This window comes from Pteropus medius, unplaced genomic scaffold (genome assembly GCF_902729225.1).
Source record: "Pteropus medius unplaced genomic scaffold, Ma_sr-lr_union100, whole genome shotgun sequence".
NCBI classification, from domain to species: domain Eukaryota; kingdom Metazoa; phylum Chordata; class Mammalia; order Chiroptera; family Pteropodidae; genus Pteropus; species Pteropus medius.
In genome coordinates, this window is record NW_024354875.1 from 6,502,142 (window position 1) to 6,516,058 (window position 13,917).

Here is a 13,917-nt window from a genome sequence, read left to right on the forward strand (position 1 = left end):
AATTTTCTCTAGACGCAGGAAGACTAGACCGAGGCTAACGCTGTAATTGGTAAAAGAAACAGGAGTCACTCATATTAGCCAGAATAGGGGAATAATGGTCATTTTTGTGGTTTGGACAATGTTCATGTTCTGGCTGTGTTTAGATATGCTTATGAAGTCGCCCTGTTTAGTGTTTACATTTCAAAGGAATGAGCTGAGAGCAAGCAGCCGGCTCCTAGCAACACGGAAACCTGGCTGATAACAGCAGGCCAGCTCCTGGAAGTCAAGAGCTACTTTTCTTTTTCTCATAGCTCTGTTACTTTAAGGAAGTTATTTAATGTCTCTGCAGTTTATTTTTCTTATCTCGAAAATAAGAATACGAGATCACTTATCTCTCCGTCTCTTAAGGTTATCAGTATTAGAAGAGATAATCCACGTAAAGCAATTGGTATGTCTGGTATGTAGTCAACACTCAATGAGTGTCACGTAATGTCTTTCAAAGATTCTAAATTGCACTATATTTTTTCACACTAACAGCTCTGAAATGGAGACGCCTTCCAAATAATGGCTTCTTAGGATGAATACAATCATTATAATTATTTTCTGAAGGCTCTGGCTTGAGGGACAATTCGTCTTCCCCAACTGCTCAATCTATTCTTGGGTGAATGCTTTTTCAACCTTCATAACTTCCCCCTCTTCTCGGCAGGCGTCCTCTGTGGCTCTCTCCCGTCCACGTAAATTTAGTTGCGCGGCTTCCCTAGGCAATACGGGCGGCGGCAGTACTCGGGAGTTTACGGCGGCGCAGCTCCCACGCGGCCCCGGGAGCCCAAGCGAAACCGGCGCGTCCCCGCCCGCCCCGCCGTCAGCTGATGGGCCGCCCGCCCGGGAGGCCGCCGCCGCCGCCGCGCGAACATGGCGGCCGAGATCCACTCCAGGCCGCAGAGCAGCCGCCCGGTGCTGCTGAGCAAGATCGAGGGGCACCAGGACGCCGTCACGACCGCGCTGCTCATCCCCAAGGAAGACGGCGTGATCACAGCCAGCGAGGACAGGTGGGGCCGGCGGGTCGAGCGCGGGCCAAGGCGCGACAGGGGCAGCCAGTCCTCCCGCCCGCGACGGGCCGTGAGGGCGGCAGGGTCCGCGGCCCAGTCCCTCTCTGCGTGGGGGCGTCCACGGCCCCCTGGGCGCGCCCCTCTCTCGGCTGGGTCCCCTAGTTTCCACCCGCAAGTCCTCCAGTCTCGACCCCTGCCTCTCCCTTCCCATCTGGGACCCTGGTCCCTGCCACGCCCCTCCAGTCCTGGACCCCTGACCCCCGGCACCCTGCCAGCCGGAGAACGCCCCATCCCTCGGTCCCAGTGCGCCCCTCTAGCCTGACTCGCTTTCCCGCCGCGCCCCTCCAGCTCCGCCCTCGCCCCTTTCAGCCGGACCCCCGCCCGGGCCTCTCTTTTGTGGGATGTCGCCTAGAGCTGGAGGCGTCCCGACCTTTGGGGGGTTTCTCGGCTCTCCCTGTTCCAACCCTTCCCTGAGAGCCAGGAGGACGTGCGGCCAGTTACCGCGCATCCCGGTGCCCCGGTCCCCTTAAGCAGCAAACCTCTAGGGCTTTCGCTCTCTTCCCTCCGGGCTGTACACCTACCTCTCTTGCGCAACACCAAGGTCTCTAGATCATTTATTTTTCCACAGCTACTAGAACCACCTGAACTCTTATTTACTATTTTTTGTTGTTTTGTTGTTGTTTTTTAATAAAAGCGACCCATTTTTTTTTTAAAAAAAGTCTTAGATGCTTATATTTTAGAGAACATTTTATATTTCCGCCGTTAATGGAAAACCAATATCATTTGCCATGACGAATTAAACTGATAGCTAAACATGTTAATCTGTGTGCATCTGAAGTCATCTCTTGTACTAAGGTCTTGCACTGAATGCCCATTGTACTTTGGGAAACGCTGACCTGATCCGATTTTCTTTTTACCCAAGAGTTACAGAGAAACTAGAGAAGCCAGAAGGGCAACCCAGGACTCCCCACTGCAGCAATCTGGTCTTCTCAGGACTCTGTAATTGATTGGAGAGAGATTTGTTTAAAATTTTAGCGTTTTTAAAACCCTAAACGTTTAAAAGCTTAGTGCTTTAGTGTGGGAATTTGGAGGAAATGAGTGATGTTTATTGAGTGGAACTGTTTCCTCGGTACAGTGAGCGGTCTTAAATGGTGATATTCAAAAGTCGAAAGCCTTTCTGGAATGTGGAAGGTCTTGATATTCTCTTAAAGCTGAAGGCATAGTGACCAGCCTTTCATAATTATCTCTTTGGAAATAAGTAACTTTGAGAGCCTGTCCTGAATGGGAAAAGAAAACCTGAAGCCCGCAGTGCCTGTTTGACCTCTGAACTTTGCTTCCAAATTAGATTGTTGTGAGCCGGCAGTGGCCTCTCCCTGCTGCTGCTTTACGAGTTTCTGGCCTCAAACGAGGTAGGGAGTGATTTGGTGTGTGTAAGCAGGAAGGGAGTGCGAGAGAGAGGGGCGCCCCGGGAGAAGAGGGGAATGCGGAAAAGAGGCGAAGTTCAGAATCTGCATGATATGAACATAGATGTGGACAACACTTTATAAAAGTTTTTTGTGTTTATCCAGAAGAATATTGTATTCATGACTCATGCTTGTGGGGGTAAATTGCTGGCTATTTGAGATTACTGTCCAGGAGCAGTGCTGATAAATATTTTGTGGGACGTGATTACTTAGCTGCTCTGGGACTAAAGTGTTCTCGGGGAGCCTTAGATGTGCTCCTTTTTTCACTCGGGCACAGCGGTGCCCTAGCAGATGACTGAGGGTTGCCACCTTGGGTTTTTAAATTACGTTTCAGGCCCATGGAACTTCATTGAAGGTAAGACATCCTTTTTCACATTTTATGAGATTAATGAAAGCATATGGCTATGGGGCTTTTCTGGTTGTTGATCGTGGTGGTTTGTTTTTACAGTCATAAGTATGTGTCATACTCTTCAATCATTCATTATTTACTCATTCAGATATTTATAAATACTGTGCTCGTTGAGTACCAGGCCCCTGAGAAAAACAGAGAACAAAAGCCATAGTACCTGCCCTCGTATAACTTCTGATTCAGTGATTTTTGTGGCCCCCAAGTACCTGACAGAACCAACATGTTGAACAAATAGAACGCTGACCACCTTTTTCACCAAACAAGTATTTATTGCTAGACTTGTGGGCTGGAAAGACACCTGATTCCGAAATCACCTTCCAGAGGGCTAGACAGTATAGTGAAGAGATGGCCCAGGGCTGTCCACTTCCAGGTTGCTGGGAAGACACCGAGTGGCCTTGGGCGAGGACCAGGGTTCAAGGAAAGCCTCCTAGAGAAGATGCCATCGGATAGAGGAGACTTCTGTGTGAAAAAAGGAGGATGTGCATCCACGTTCCAGCTGGAGGAAAAAATAGGAGGGAATAAAGAGCCAGTTATTTCTAGGGGACCAAAGCCAACGCGTATGGTGGCCATGGCAGGAGAGAGTAATGAAAGCTGGAAGGCCCAGTGTCCAGTTTTGGAAGGGCCTTTTTTGTGGGCCACTCTTGAGAATTTGGTCTTTATTTTGTAGGCAGTGAGGAACCATCATAGTTCAAAGCAAACAGATGACATGATCAAAATTTAATTTGTACTTTAGAAATAACAATAGCTAGCTAACTTTTAAAAAATCTTTTCTCTGCGTCAGTACAGAATTAGACCTTACGTATGTTACTGCATCCGGTCCTATATGTCCCCGTTAGGTGGGTATAGTACCTTCCCTTAACAGCAGTTCCAAAATTCAGTACATTCTAAAAGTCAAAAGTGTTTTTTGTTTGTTTTTGTAAATTGGGCCTGAAAACTCATTGGTGCTAAAACTTGACCTGAGTGAGATATTTATAATCTTTGTTTATTCCATGCAATATGAATATTTGTTTTTCTGCAGGAATAGCAATGCATTCAATTGCAGGTGCTGTCCCAGGTCTCGCTGGGAGTGTTATGGAATGTGTAGTCTGCATATCCTACACATTTGTGGACATTTGACAGTTTAGAAATCAGAGGCACCAAAGCCATTGAAGTAACTGTCCATAGTAACTAATAGGACAGATTTTGATCCCAGGTCTGGCTCTGAGGCTTTAGTTCTTTCTGCCATGCGTCCAGTTTTTCCACATATTTGGAGAAACTGAGCCTGGGCAGTATCAGTCAGTGATCGACTACTCTGGCAGTAAGTAAAATATTAGGATTCACTTTTTGCTATGAATCATATATACTGCTTGCTTTATACTAGTTTTCAGGGCTAAAGAAAATTGGCTTTCACCTTTACAACTTTTTTAATGCTAAGAAAAGTAACTTTTAACCTTTAAAGTAGAGTCCAGCTGAAGTTAATTCATTTATAAAACTAAAAGCAGTAAGAACTAGCTGAGAGCATTGTGAACGGAAAAGTGAAAAATGAGAGGGTCATCCTGAATTTAGTGTCCATTTTTCTAAACTCTAGGCCAGTGATTCTCAGCCTGGATTTTGTCCCCCAGGGGACATTTGGCAGTATGGAGACATTCTGGTTGTCATTCCTGGAAGAAGATACTACTGGCACTTAGTAGGTAGAGGCCAAGGATGCCACTCAACATTTTATAATGCACATTACAGTTCCTTATAAAAAGAATTCTCCAGCCCCAGATGTCAGTAGTGCCAAGGCTGAGAAACCGTGGTCTGGGCCAGTGCACTTGTTCATCTCTAAAAATGCTTCTCAAACTTGAGCGAGCATCAGAATCACATTGGTCTTGTTAACACACAGATGGCTGGGCCCCACCCAAAGGTGCTGATTCAGTAAGTCTGGGGTGGGCCTTGAGAGTTTGTGCTTTTGAGGAGTTCCCAGGGATGCCAATGTTGATGGTGCTGGTCCCGGAACCACACTTTGAGAACCACTGCTCTACAAAAAAGGCGAGTGATTAGACACTGCGCTTGCCTGCGTAGACCCACTAGGAGACACAACTGTTTACACTTTGTCCACTTGTTTTGTCAGCTTCTGGGATATATTTACCTGGAGTTTGCATGTACCCACCTGCTTCCCAGTAAAACCAAACTGTATATGACAGACCTAAATACAAATAATCCCCCCAAATGTATTACACCACTGGGGACTGTTGAGCTTAATTCCATCACACCTGGAGTCTACTGGTCATGGTTTGGGCAGGGAGCTTAAGGGTCTAATCAGAAACCTTCAGGGTTTCTGTGCTCTGACGGGGTGACAGTGGGGCGCTGATCTTTTGTATGCGTTCATTTCTATCCCGTGGACTAATAAATGCCCTAAGCTCCTTTGCTTAAACTTTGTGCTCCCACTAAACCTAAATCAGTATTTTTAACTTTAGTTTTAAGTTGCCTGCACTTTGGAACTAGAGTATTTAAACATGCAAAGCGTAAGAATGATAAATTTGTCAAGTTTAAAAACAAATTCTGGATTCAACAAAGTATGACTATATTCTAGCCAGGAAACTGTAAAAATAAAATAACCTGAATAGTAAGTTGCAGAATTTGAACTGTAGCCGTCATTTTCCCAATGGGGAAACAGAAAATGAGACTCCGCTTTCAGAATAGAACTGAAATGTGGTGACGGAGCAGGAACCGATTCCCTAGGCACAGTTGCCTTTTGAACTTCTTTCCTGTGGAATGCACCACAAATTTATACGTCAGTTGGTTGAAGGATAGAACTTTTAAAAGGCGAAAACTTTGTTATAAAGACTTATAAATAAGTTAAGGCCATAGGCCTGCTGTCTTCGTTTTTGGAAAATAGAGTTTGGAGATGAGAGTGTTTATACTATTTATTGCTTCAGAGCCAAGATTGATTTCTGCGAGAAACTCAATTTTACCTGGCCTAAGTCAAACAGAGACATCTTGTGTGTTTTAAAACATCTTACGATGTTTTACTTAGGCTGGCAAACAATAAAGATTACAGAAAACCAACTTTAAAACCATTTTGGTAGCATCATCTTTTTTGTCGTTGTTATACCTTAATATATTTGTTTCTCCTTAAGACATTTCTAAACATAAGAGGGTTTGAGGGGAAAGTTGTATATCTACTAACTGTTCACAGGGAAACAATCTTAAATAAGCAAGTTGTTCTTTTTTTTTTTTTAAGTGTGATGCTTAGGAAACCTGGCATAGCTGGAAGTCAATAGTTTATCCAGAAAACCAGGGTGCTAACTGCTTTATTTTTGTTGTCGTGCAGTGCCTAAAAGTGGACTCTTAATCTGTGTTGATGAGTGAAGAAGTGAGAAGGCGGCGGCCCGGGCGGCCTTTATTCCTCTGTCGTTACAAACTTTTTCCTTTTATAGCATAGCTAAGAACAGATTCTGGGCCCAGAATGCCCGAGTTTGAATCCCAGCCATGTGACATCAGGCAGGTTACTTATTCTCTCCGTATCATAGTTTTCTCATTTGCAAAATGGAGATAATAATAGCACCTAGCTCATAGGGGTTTGTGAGTAATGCATGAATTAATATACGTAAAGCACATAGCACAGCACCCAGCACAGAGAAAGCACTGGTGTTTCGGCTATTATTATTTTCATTCTCTTTTAGTTTCCATGTAATTATTTCAGTCCCATCAAAAGCTAAAGATGTCTCTGTTTACTGGGTATATTTGTGTATGTCTTTGTGTGTGTGCAAATAAAATAAAAATTGCCCTGTCTGAATAAGACACAGTAGCATTTGGGGGGTGCTTAGAGACGTAAGTTCTTAGACCTGTCGTTGAGTCATGCCTTTTCATCATTTCCATATTTGTTCACTCACAAGTCACATCAGTCATTAGTTTTCCGCTATAAAATCTTTGCCCTGCTGTGTTAGGGGGCTCCGAGACCACCCCCAAGTTCGTTGATTCACTAGGACTGCCACCGTATGGTCGTCCTCACTGTCATGACTTATCATAGCAAAAGGACACAAAACAAAACCTGTGCAGTCTCAAGGAGACCAGACCGGAGTTTCCAAGAGTCCTCGCCCCTTAGAGTCACACAGGAGGTGGGTCCTTCCTCCCTGCACTGAGTTCTGACCACGTGTGAGGTGGTCTCCCAGGAAGCTCATGAGAGATTAGTACCCAGGGTCTTCATGGGCAGCTGATCACGCAGGCACCCTCTCTGTAGCACTTGCCAAAATTCCATATTTCTAGAAGGAAAGGCGACGTTCAGTGGTCTCTCAAATGTTAAGGTTAATTTAAGTGAATCGATAAATAATCCTGCAGGAATAAGGAAGCAGTAGACGTGGAAGTTTAAAAAAAAAACAGACTACTCTTCCTTTCTGTGTCAAACTGTTGCCTCTTCGAGGTTAGTTTCACCTTGTGTTTCAAGACTTTCAAGCTATGGCTAGAGTTTGAACCTTTTTTTTTTTTTTTAAGCTAATTAAGAAACAGTGAGTGTTGCATAAATCCTGCATTAACTCCATCCTGTCCAGATGACTACTGCTCTTCAGAGGCCGATGGTTTTACTGGTCTCTGTGGCACAGAGACCACAGAAAATCATTTTGTTGCTAAGTGAAAAGATAGCAGGATGGTTTTTGAGCAGAAAGGAAACATCTGCAGGTAGAAAAGCAGCCGTCTGGCTTCAGAAGAGGCACATTCCTTTAGGTTCTGGTGCAGATGCCACAAAAGTGGCCTTGCTCCAGGGATAAAAAAAAATCTGCTTGTGACAAAATCAGCAGTCTAAGCGTCAGCATTGTCACGGACCCTTGAGGCTGTCCTGCATTCCTCCCTATTCTGTAGAAAGGGATGGAAATTTTAATTTTTTTCAGCCAATCTGATTCTCTATAAAAAGAGTCTGGTTTTGCTCTGCCTTTCAGTTTAGTTAATTTGGTAAAAATCTCATGCTTTCCCCTTTTGTTACCAAAGCAGAAAGACTTCTTTCTGCTTTGGTAACAAAGCAGGAACTCAGAGGGCAGAGTTCAGGAGACTTGGCTGCAAGGAAATTGCTATTTGTTTGATAACGTTTAATAATTTTTTTAAAAAAGTTTGCACTAATGACCCTGCCTGTTCCTCTTCATTTCAGGCTAACATCTCAGTGTTATAGAAACCATCCAGGCTATCAGAATTACCCCTTTTCTGTCTGTAGCCCCTGGCGGGGGGGGGGTGTCAGAGTAGGAAAAATATCCTTTTCTGTAGAGAATAGAAATGTTTGGAGATTTACCAAGATATGAAATAGTATCAGCAGCCCTAAGAGTGACCGGAAAATCAGATTTCCTCATACTTAAACTATTGCTCACAGTTTAAAAGAAAGTTGGCCTTGGGGCTTAATTTGTAATGTATGCCATACTCTATTTTCTTTTTATTTGATTAATTGAATAATCCTTATATGTCAGTTTATAATTTAAAGATGGTTAAATTGCTTTAATTTAGCTGTTTGGGGTTGATTAGTTTGTTTTTTGAGACATTTTTAAAGAGTTCTGGTTTTAAGAATGCTGATATGTCCGGAGGGGTAGAATTTGGCCTCGTGATTTTGCAGAAACACTTGGGTGCTATTAGAATCTATCTGTCCAAGTGTGGGCATGATTTTCAAGGTGATTATACTGGACAAGAACATGAACTGAACCTAAATGTAAGTTCTCATGGAGTTATAGATTTAAAAATGACATCGTGACTCTCACAGATGCCTCCTGGCTTGAGAACCAGTGCTTTTCAGAAGAAAGTACTTGCTTTGAATCTCTCTTTGCTCCTACTGTATTATAGCTTAAGTAGATGAGGCTTTATAAATTGGGTGATTCCCTAAAGTATATTTTTAACTTCCTTATAATCAAGTCTTTGAGGGAGTTCAACAAAGGGGCTGTAGGAAATTAAAAGGAGCCTCTATGCCTATTCTGATCATCAGACATATCTCTGAGCAGATCAAAGATCAATCTTCCTGGAATAAATACTGCATTTTAAATAAGAACTGTGGGTTTTAGTCTGCTTTTCATCTATCTACTGTAGTAAAATAAGAGAACATACAGAATTATTATCCTTGGTAAACAGGATGAAAAATCTTGAACAACGTTTGAGTAATAATTCATTTATGCTTTTACAGTAATTTCTTCAGTTTCTTTGCCTTCAAGTTAGCATCTGCGCAAAGTGAGGATCTTGCATTTCAATTAATATTTAAGTAGAGTTATTTGTTTGCTAAGTACTTTGAAATCGTTGGCATTCAGTAAATGCCAAAGGCAATTTTTAATTTTTTAAGTTCAGATTCCTAAGTATTCTTAAAGGTTTACTATTTGTAACAGATGACACTGTATCAGTTAGTTATTGCTATGTAACAAACCACCTCAAAATTCAGTGGCTTAAAACAGCAAGTATTATCAAATATTCATGAGCCTGTGGGTCACCTGGACAGTCTTTTTGGTCACAGCCAGGCTCACGCATACGTGTGTCAGCCCTGCTGATCTTAGCTGGTCTTTTTCACATGTTTGGGGGTTAGCTGGCTACAAGCTCGTGGAGGATGGCTTCCGCTGGCTCATGAGGAGGTGTTTGATTGTTGGCTTGTTGTAAATGCTTACTGGGTGGGGGACAGAGAGCCTGCTCTTCTTTCCTTCTCAGCTTAGCTCCAAGTCTTTTTTTCTCGGGGCCCCTACGAGGAGCCAAAGGAGCCTGCCTCTCAGGTAGGTTACCTTCTCTCCTACCTGTCCCAATCAGCCTCCACACCTGCCCTGCCCAGACTGACTCAGCATAGTTATGGAATTTAGTTATATCATTTTATATTATGCTTTAAAAAAACTTAACATTTCAAAACTTTTTCCACATAGCTCCACACTCTTCATCTTATTTTTAATGACTGTATGAGCTATTGAATTTATATGTCATTAACCTCTTTCATCACTTAACATTTTCCCAATTTTTATTCCTTTGAATAATACTCATATGAATTTTGTTTAATGTGTAATTCCTTTTTTTCTTATTAAATAATTTCTTCAGAATAACTTGCCAAGCCTGGAAATCAATTTATCATTGTTGTCATTGTCATTATTATTATTATTATTAGGTGGGAAATATGTTTCTCACTATATAAAGCAAAATTCTTGCCAGAGAGTTAGTTCTAATTTACAATGCTGGCAAAAAATTACGAGAACCTGCAAAATAGCACTTTATTATTGTTTTCAGCTACTCCTTTGTTTATCCCTGCACAGCAGTACATTTTTAAAATGTTTCAATTTGAAGTATTAAAATATAGAACTACGATCCAACTTCGGCATTTCACTTATCTCAAAAATAAATGGGTCATCTACCACATCAAACATGGGTAGACAAGTTCGTAGTTATGTATAAATCACACATTACTGCCTTACATACAGATTCCTTTTTTTTGTGTTTCCATGGAAAATATTGTAGAACTATGTGAGTCTGTGCTTCTCTAACTAGAAGGCCAAAGAATATTGATGGTAGAGCCCTTCACAAGGATTTCAGTAGCGTAGGGAAGTTTGGAAAACATTTATTATGTAGGCTCTGAAAGAAATGACACATTTCCTTTCTAAGTACCTTTTGGAAAAATATCAGACTATTGTTTTTAACTTAACTTAAAAATAGAGCTTGGCAAAGAATCAACATGGTTCTAAGGTTTTGGTTTTAAGAGAAGACTTCTTTTCAGTTTGATATGGTCTTGAACTATCGGAAAAAAAAAAAAAATTCATCCACTAGAAAAATGGGTCGTATAAGCAGCAAGAAAAACATAAAATGAGTTTAGGTGAGTGGGTGTAAAGTCACAATATTAAAGGAAAAGTTAAGCTATTTTATCATAGTGGAGAGAACAGCTTAGATATTCATCTAGGCAGAAAATATTGTGTTTTTTTTTGTGAAAATAAAACCATCTGATCTTGACACTGTAGTGCTCGTATGGTTTATTAATATCATCCTGGAATTTTTAATAGTTTGCTCCTGTAAATTAACGAAACTCTATTATTGCATTGCTTTCAACTTATTGAATAGTAGATTTTGTTTCCAATTTACTGAATAGTAATTTTTTTGGTCTGTGGAATTTGTTGACTTTTTAATAAGCAGCACAACTTAAGCCTGTTTTTATAACCATTTGTTAAACGATGTATTAAGACAATACAAAACAAATTCCTGTATTACTTAATAGAAATTATACCGCTTTGTTCAGTTCTTAGGAGTGCTGGAGTGTTAGGGGTCAAACTTAACGTTGTTTTGATTTAATCTTGGATGTAGGAGATTTTAATGCATTGTCTAAGGAAGGGAAAGAATATGTCTTGAAAAAGAGAAGGAAGGGAATCCCAGGTAGAAGGTGTGAGAGGTAGAGCTGACTGTCCAGGTCAGGTGCCTAATTTGGAACCTGATTCCCAAGCAGAGAGGATGGTTTTCTCTCAGCCTGGATGTGGTAAACAAGTTTCGAATGAAACACCGCATGAGATCATTTAAGTCTTGCTAACTTCCTAGTGTGTCAGCCACGTACAGACTAAGTCATAGTACTAATGTTTGTCCCCCAAAGGAAATAATATTGTGCTTCAAAAGTGCTGGGGTCTAGGTGGGTTCCATTTTGACCCCGGGCTAGTTTAAATATTATTCTGACGCTGCATGAAATTAAAATTTGACTTTTCAGATTAGGTGATTGGTTGGAAGAGACAAGCCTGTAAGGTTTCCCACTCACAGTGGACTTCTCTGCTATCTGAATTTGCTTGTCTTTCAAGAGGACACAGGAAAGAGCATGTGCCGCTGAGTCCTCCATTGAGCTACCTGCACATTCATAACCTACAACTTTTGGGGTTGATTTGAAGAGTTTTAAAATACATCAGCATTCTTTTCTTTAGAATGTTAAAAAAAAAAAGAACTAACAGGTAGCTAGCAGATTTAACCCCTTTGTGATCCCGTGTGTGAATGAAGGCCAGTGAACTTGACAAGGCACTGCATGATGCCCTGAACTTCAAATGTCCTGGCCTTTGCTACTCTCTCTGGACATGGAGTAGAATCCTTGAGCCCGTTTAATGCTGGGGAGCGAGCCTTTCACCTATTACACCTCCTTTGGCTTTATCCCCTATGATGAACATAAGCTACAAAATGTATCCATAAGCATTCTATGTTAAGTAACATAGAATATAACCAATAAATCCAATATTGTGTTAGTAGTTCAGGCCTCAGCATCAGCATTATAAGCTCTGGGAGTCATGCTGAAACGGTACTCATCCTGCAACGTACCTGGAGAGAAACGCCCTTGGTAGGGTGGCGAGAGAGGAGGGCTTCGGTCGTACCCGGAGTTCGCCATATTCGGGCCACTTGAGGATCACAGCGCACTGGGATGCAGAGTCTGGGTTGGGAGGTCACAGGCATTAAGTGATCAGTCAACTCCCTGATTTGAGACAACCAACCACTGCATGCAGGATGGGCACTGCATGCAGGAGCATCGGGGATGCCTGGCTCCTGGGGGAGATGCTGTAGCTGGTGGTTGACGTGCCCAAAGTGGACCAGAGGGAAGAGCCCACCAGGTCATCTGAGAAGGGGCTGCACTGTGATGTGAGTGACGAGGGCCAGACCCTGGTGGGTTTGCTGAGAACAGAGAACAAGGGCCAGCATCTCATTTAGGAATTATTGCTTCTTCCTAAAAAAACAAACAAAAAACATACAACACCATTATCACACCTAAGTAAATGAACAGTATTTTTAATGTCATCAAAGATCTAGTCAGTGTTCATATTTTTTGTTCATATTTTCAATTGTTTCATAATGATATACGTGTATTCAACAGTTTGAATCAGCATCCAAATAAATTATGCATTGTGATTACTTGATACGTCTCTTGAACCTCTTTAATCATCGGCTGGTTCTCCATCTCTATTTTTTTTACCCCTTGTAAATTTATTTGTAGAAAAAAAACTGGGTCATTTGTCTATAGACTTTCTTGCAAACTCGATTTTTGCTGAATGCACCCGTGGTGATGTTTATTGTGTTCCTCTGTGTTTCCTATAAATTGGTAGTTGGATCTAGAGGTTTGATCAGATTATATTTTAAAATGAAATTGGTATTATACTGCACTTATCAGTCTTCTACAGGGCTTTCACTTAACATCATATTGTAAATATTTCTCCATGCCATTAAATATTTTTTACAACTTGATTTAAATAGTTTCAAACTAGAAAGAGCCATATCAAGAAAAATTGTAACTTCTGAGGTTTGTGAGAGTAGAAAGCCAAGTAATTAGGAACAGTAACCAAGAACTCACAAATAATAATAGTGTTTACACATTATCTCAAAGAATTTTAAATTTTGGTTTAAGATGTCAGATTACAAACTAAAAATCATAGATCTGGTTATACATGCTTTATAGTCTAATCTTCCTCTCTTTTAATTTTGGATTTGAACTACTACTTTCTAGAACTACTTGTGACAATATAAATACCTCAAAAAACAAGCAAACAAACAAAAGTCTGCCTGATTTCTTGCCTTGTGAACCTTGCCATGTAGGAGCTTAAGCAGTTATGGTGTTTGAACGAAGAGGCTGTGTTTGGGATTCCTCTTGGTGTCTCATGAAGACATAGTATATTAGTCCCTGCTTATTGCCAACGACAGAGATAACGCAGGCTGGCTTAAGCTGCTGAAGGTGTTTATGGTAAGGACACTGGGGTGTCTGCCTCACAGAACCCAAGTCTTGGGAAATAGCTCAGCGTCATGAGCCACTGTCACGAAGCACTCTTCCTGGACTGGCTTCAGCTCATTTCGGCTTCTCCATACGTTGCTTCATTCTTTCTCTCTTTTTTTTTTTTTTTTTTTTTTTTTTTTTTTGGGCATAGAATATTCTCCATTCCCAATTGTAATACATGTGACCAGAAACAACCATTTCAACTACTGGAGATATACTCATCTGTTTTTCTCTTGCTCCTGGTTTCCAGTTTCCCAGGGAAGGAACTGATTTATCCACCTAGGATCAGATGCCATTTCTGGTCTAGCCAGTTGTGATCAAGAATGGGATGTGAAGAAAAATTCTGAGTGG

At 41.5% G+C, this 13,917-nt stretch overlaps 1 protein-coding gene across 1 annotated transcript in view; it reads left to right on the forward strand.

Annotated features, from left to right (window-relative positions):
• The first annotated feature begins 808 nt into the window (after positions 1-808).
• Positions 809-13,917, forward strand: part of WDFY1 (WD repeat and FYVE domain containing 1) — a 41,063-nt gene continuing 27,954 nt past the window's right edge. The window contains exon 1 of the mRNA XM_039855701.1: positions 809-1,028. Within this exon, the coding sequence (XP_039711635.1) occupies positions 892-1,028 (137 nt within the window). The 5' untranslated portion in view covers positions 809-891. The remainder of the gene's footprint in view (positions 1,029-13,917) is intronic.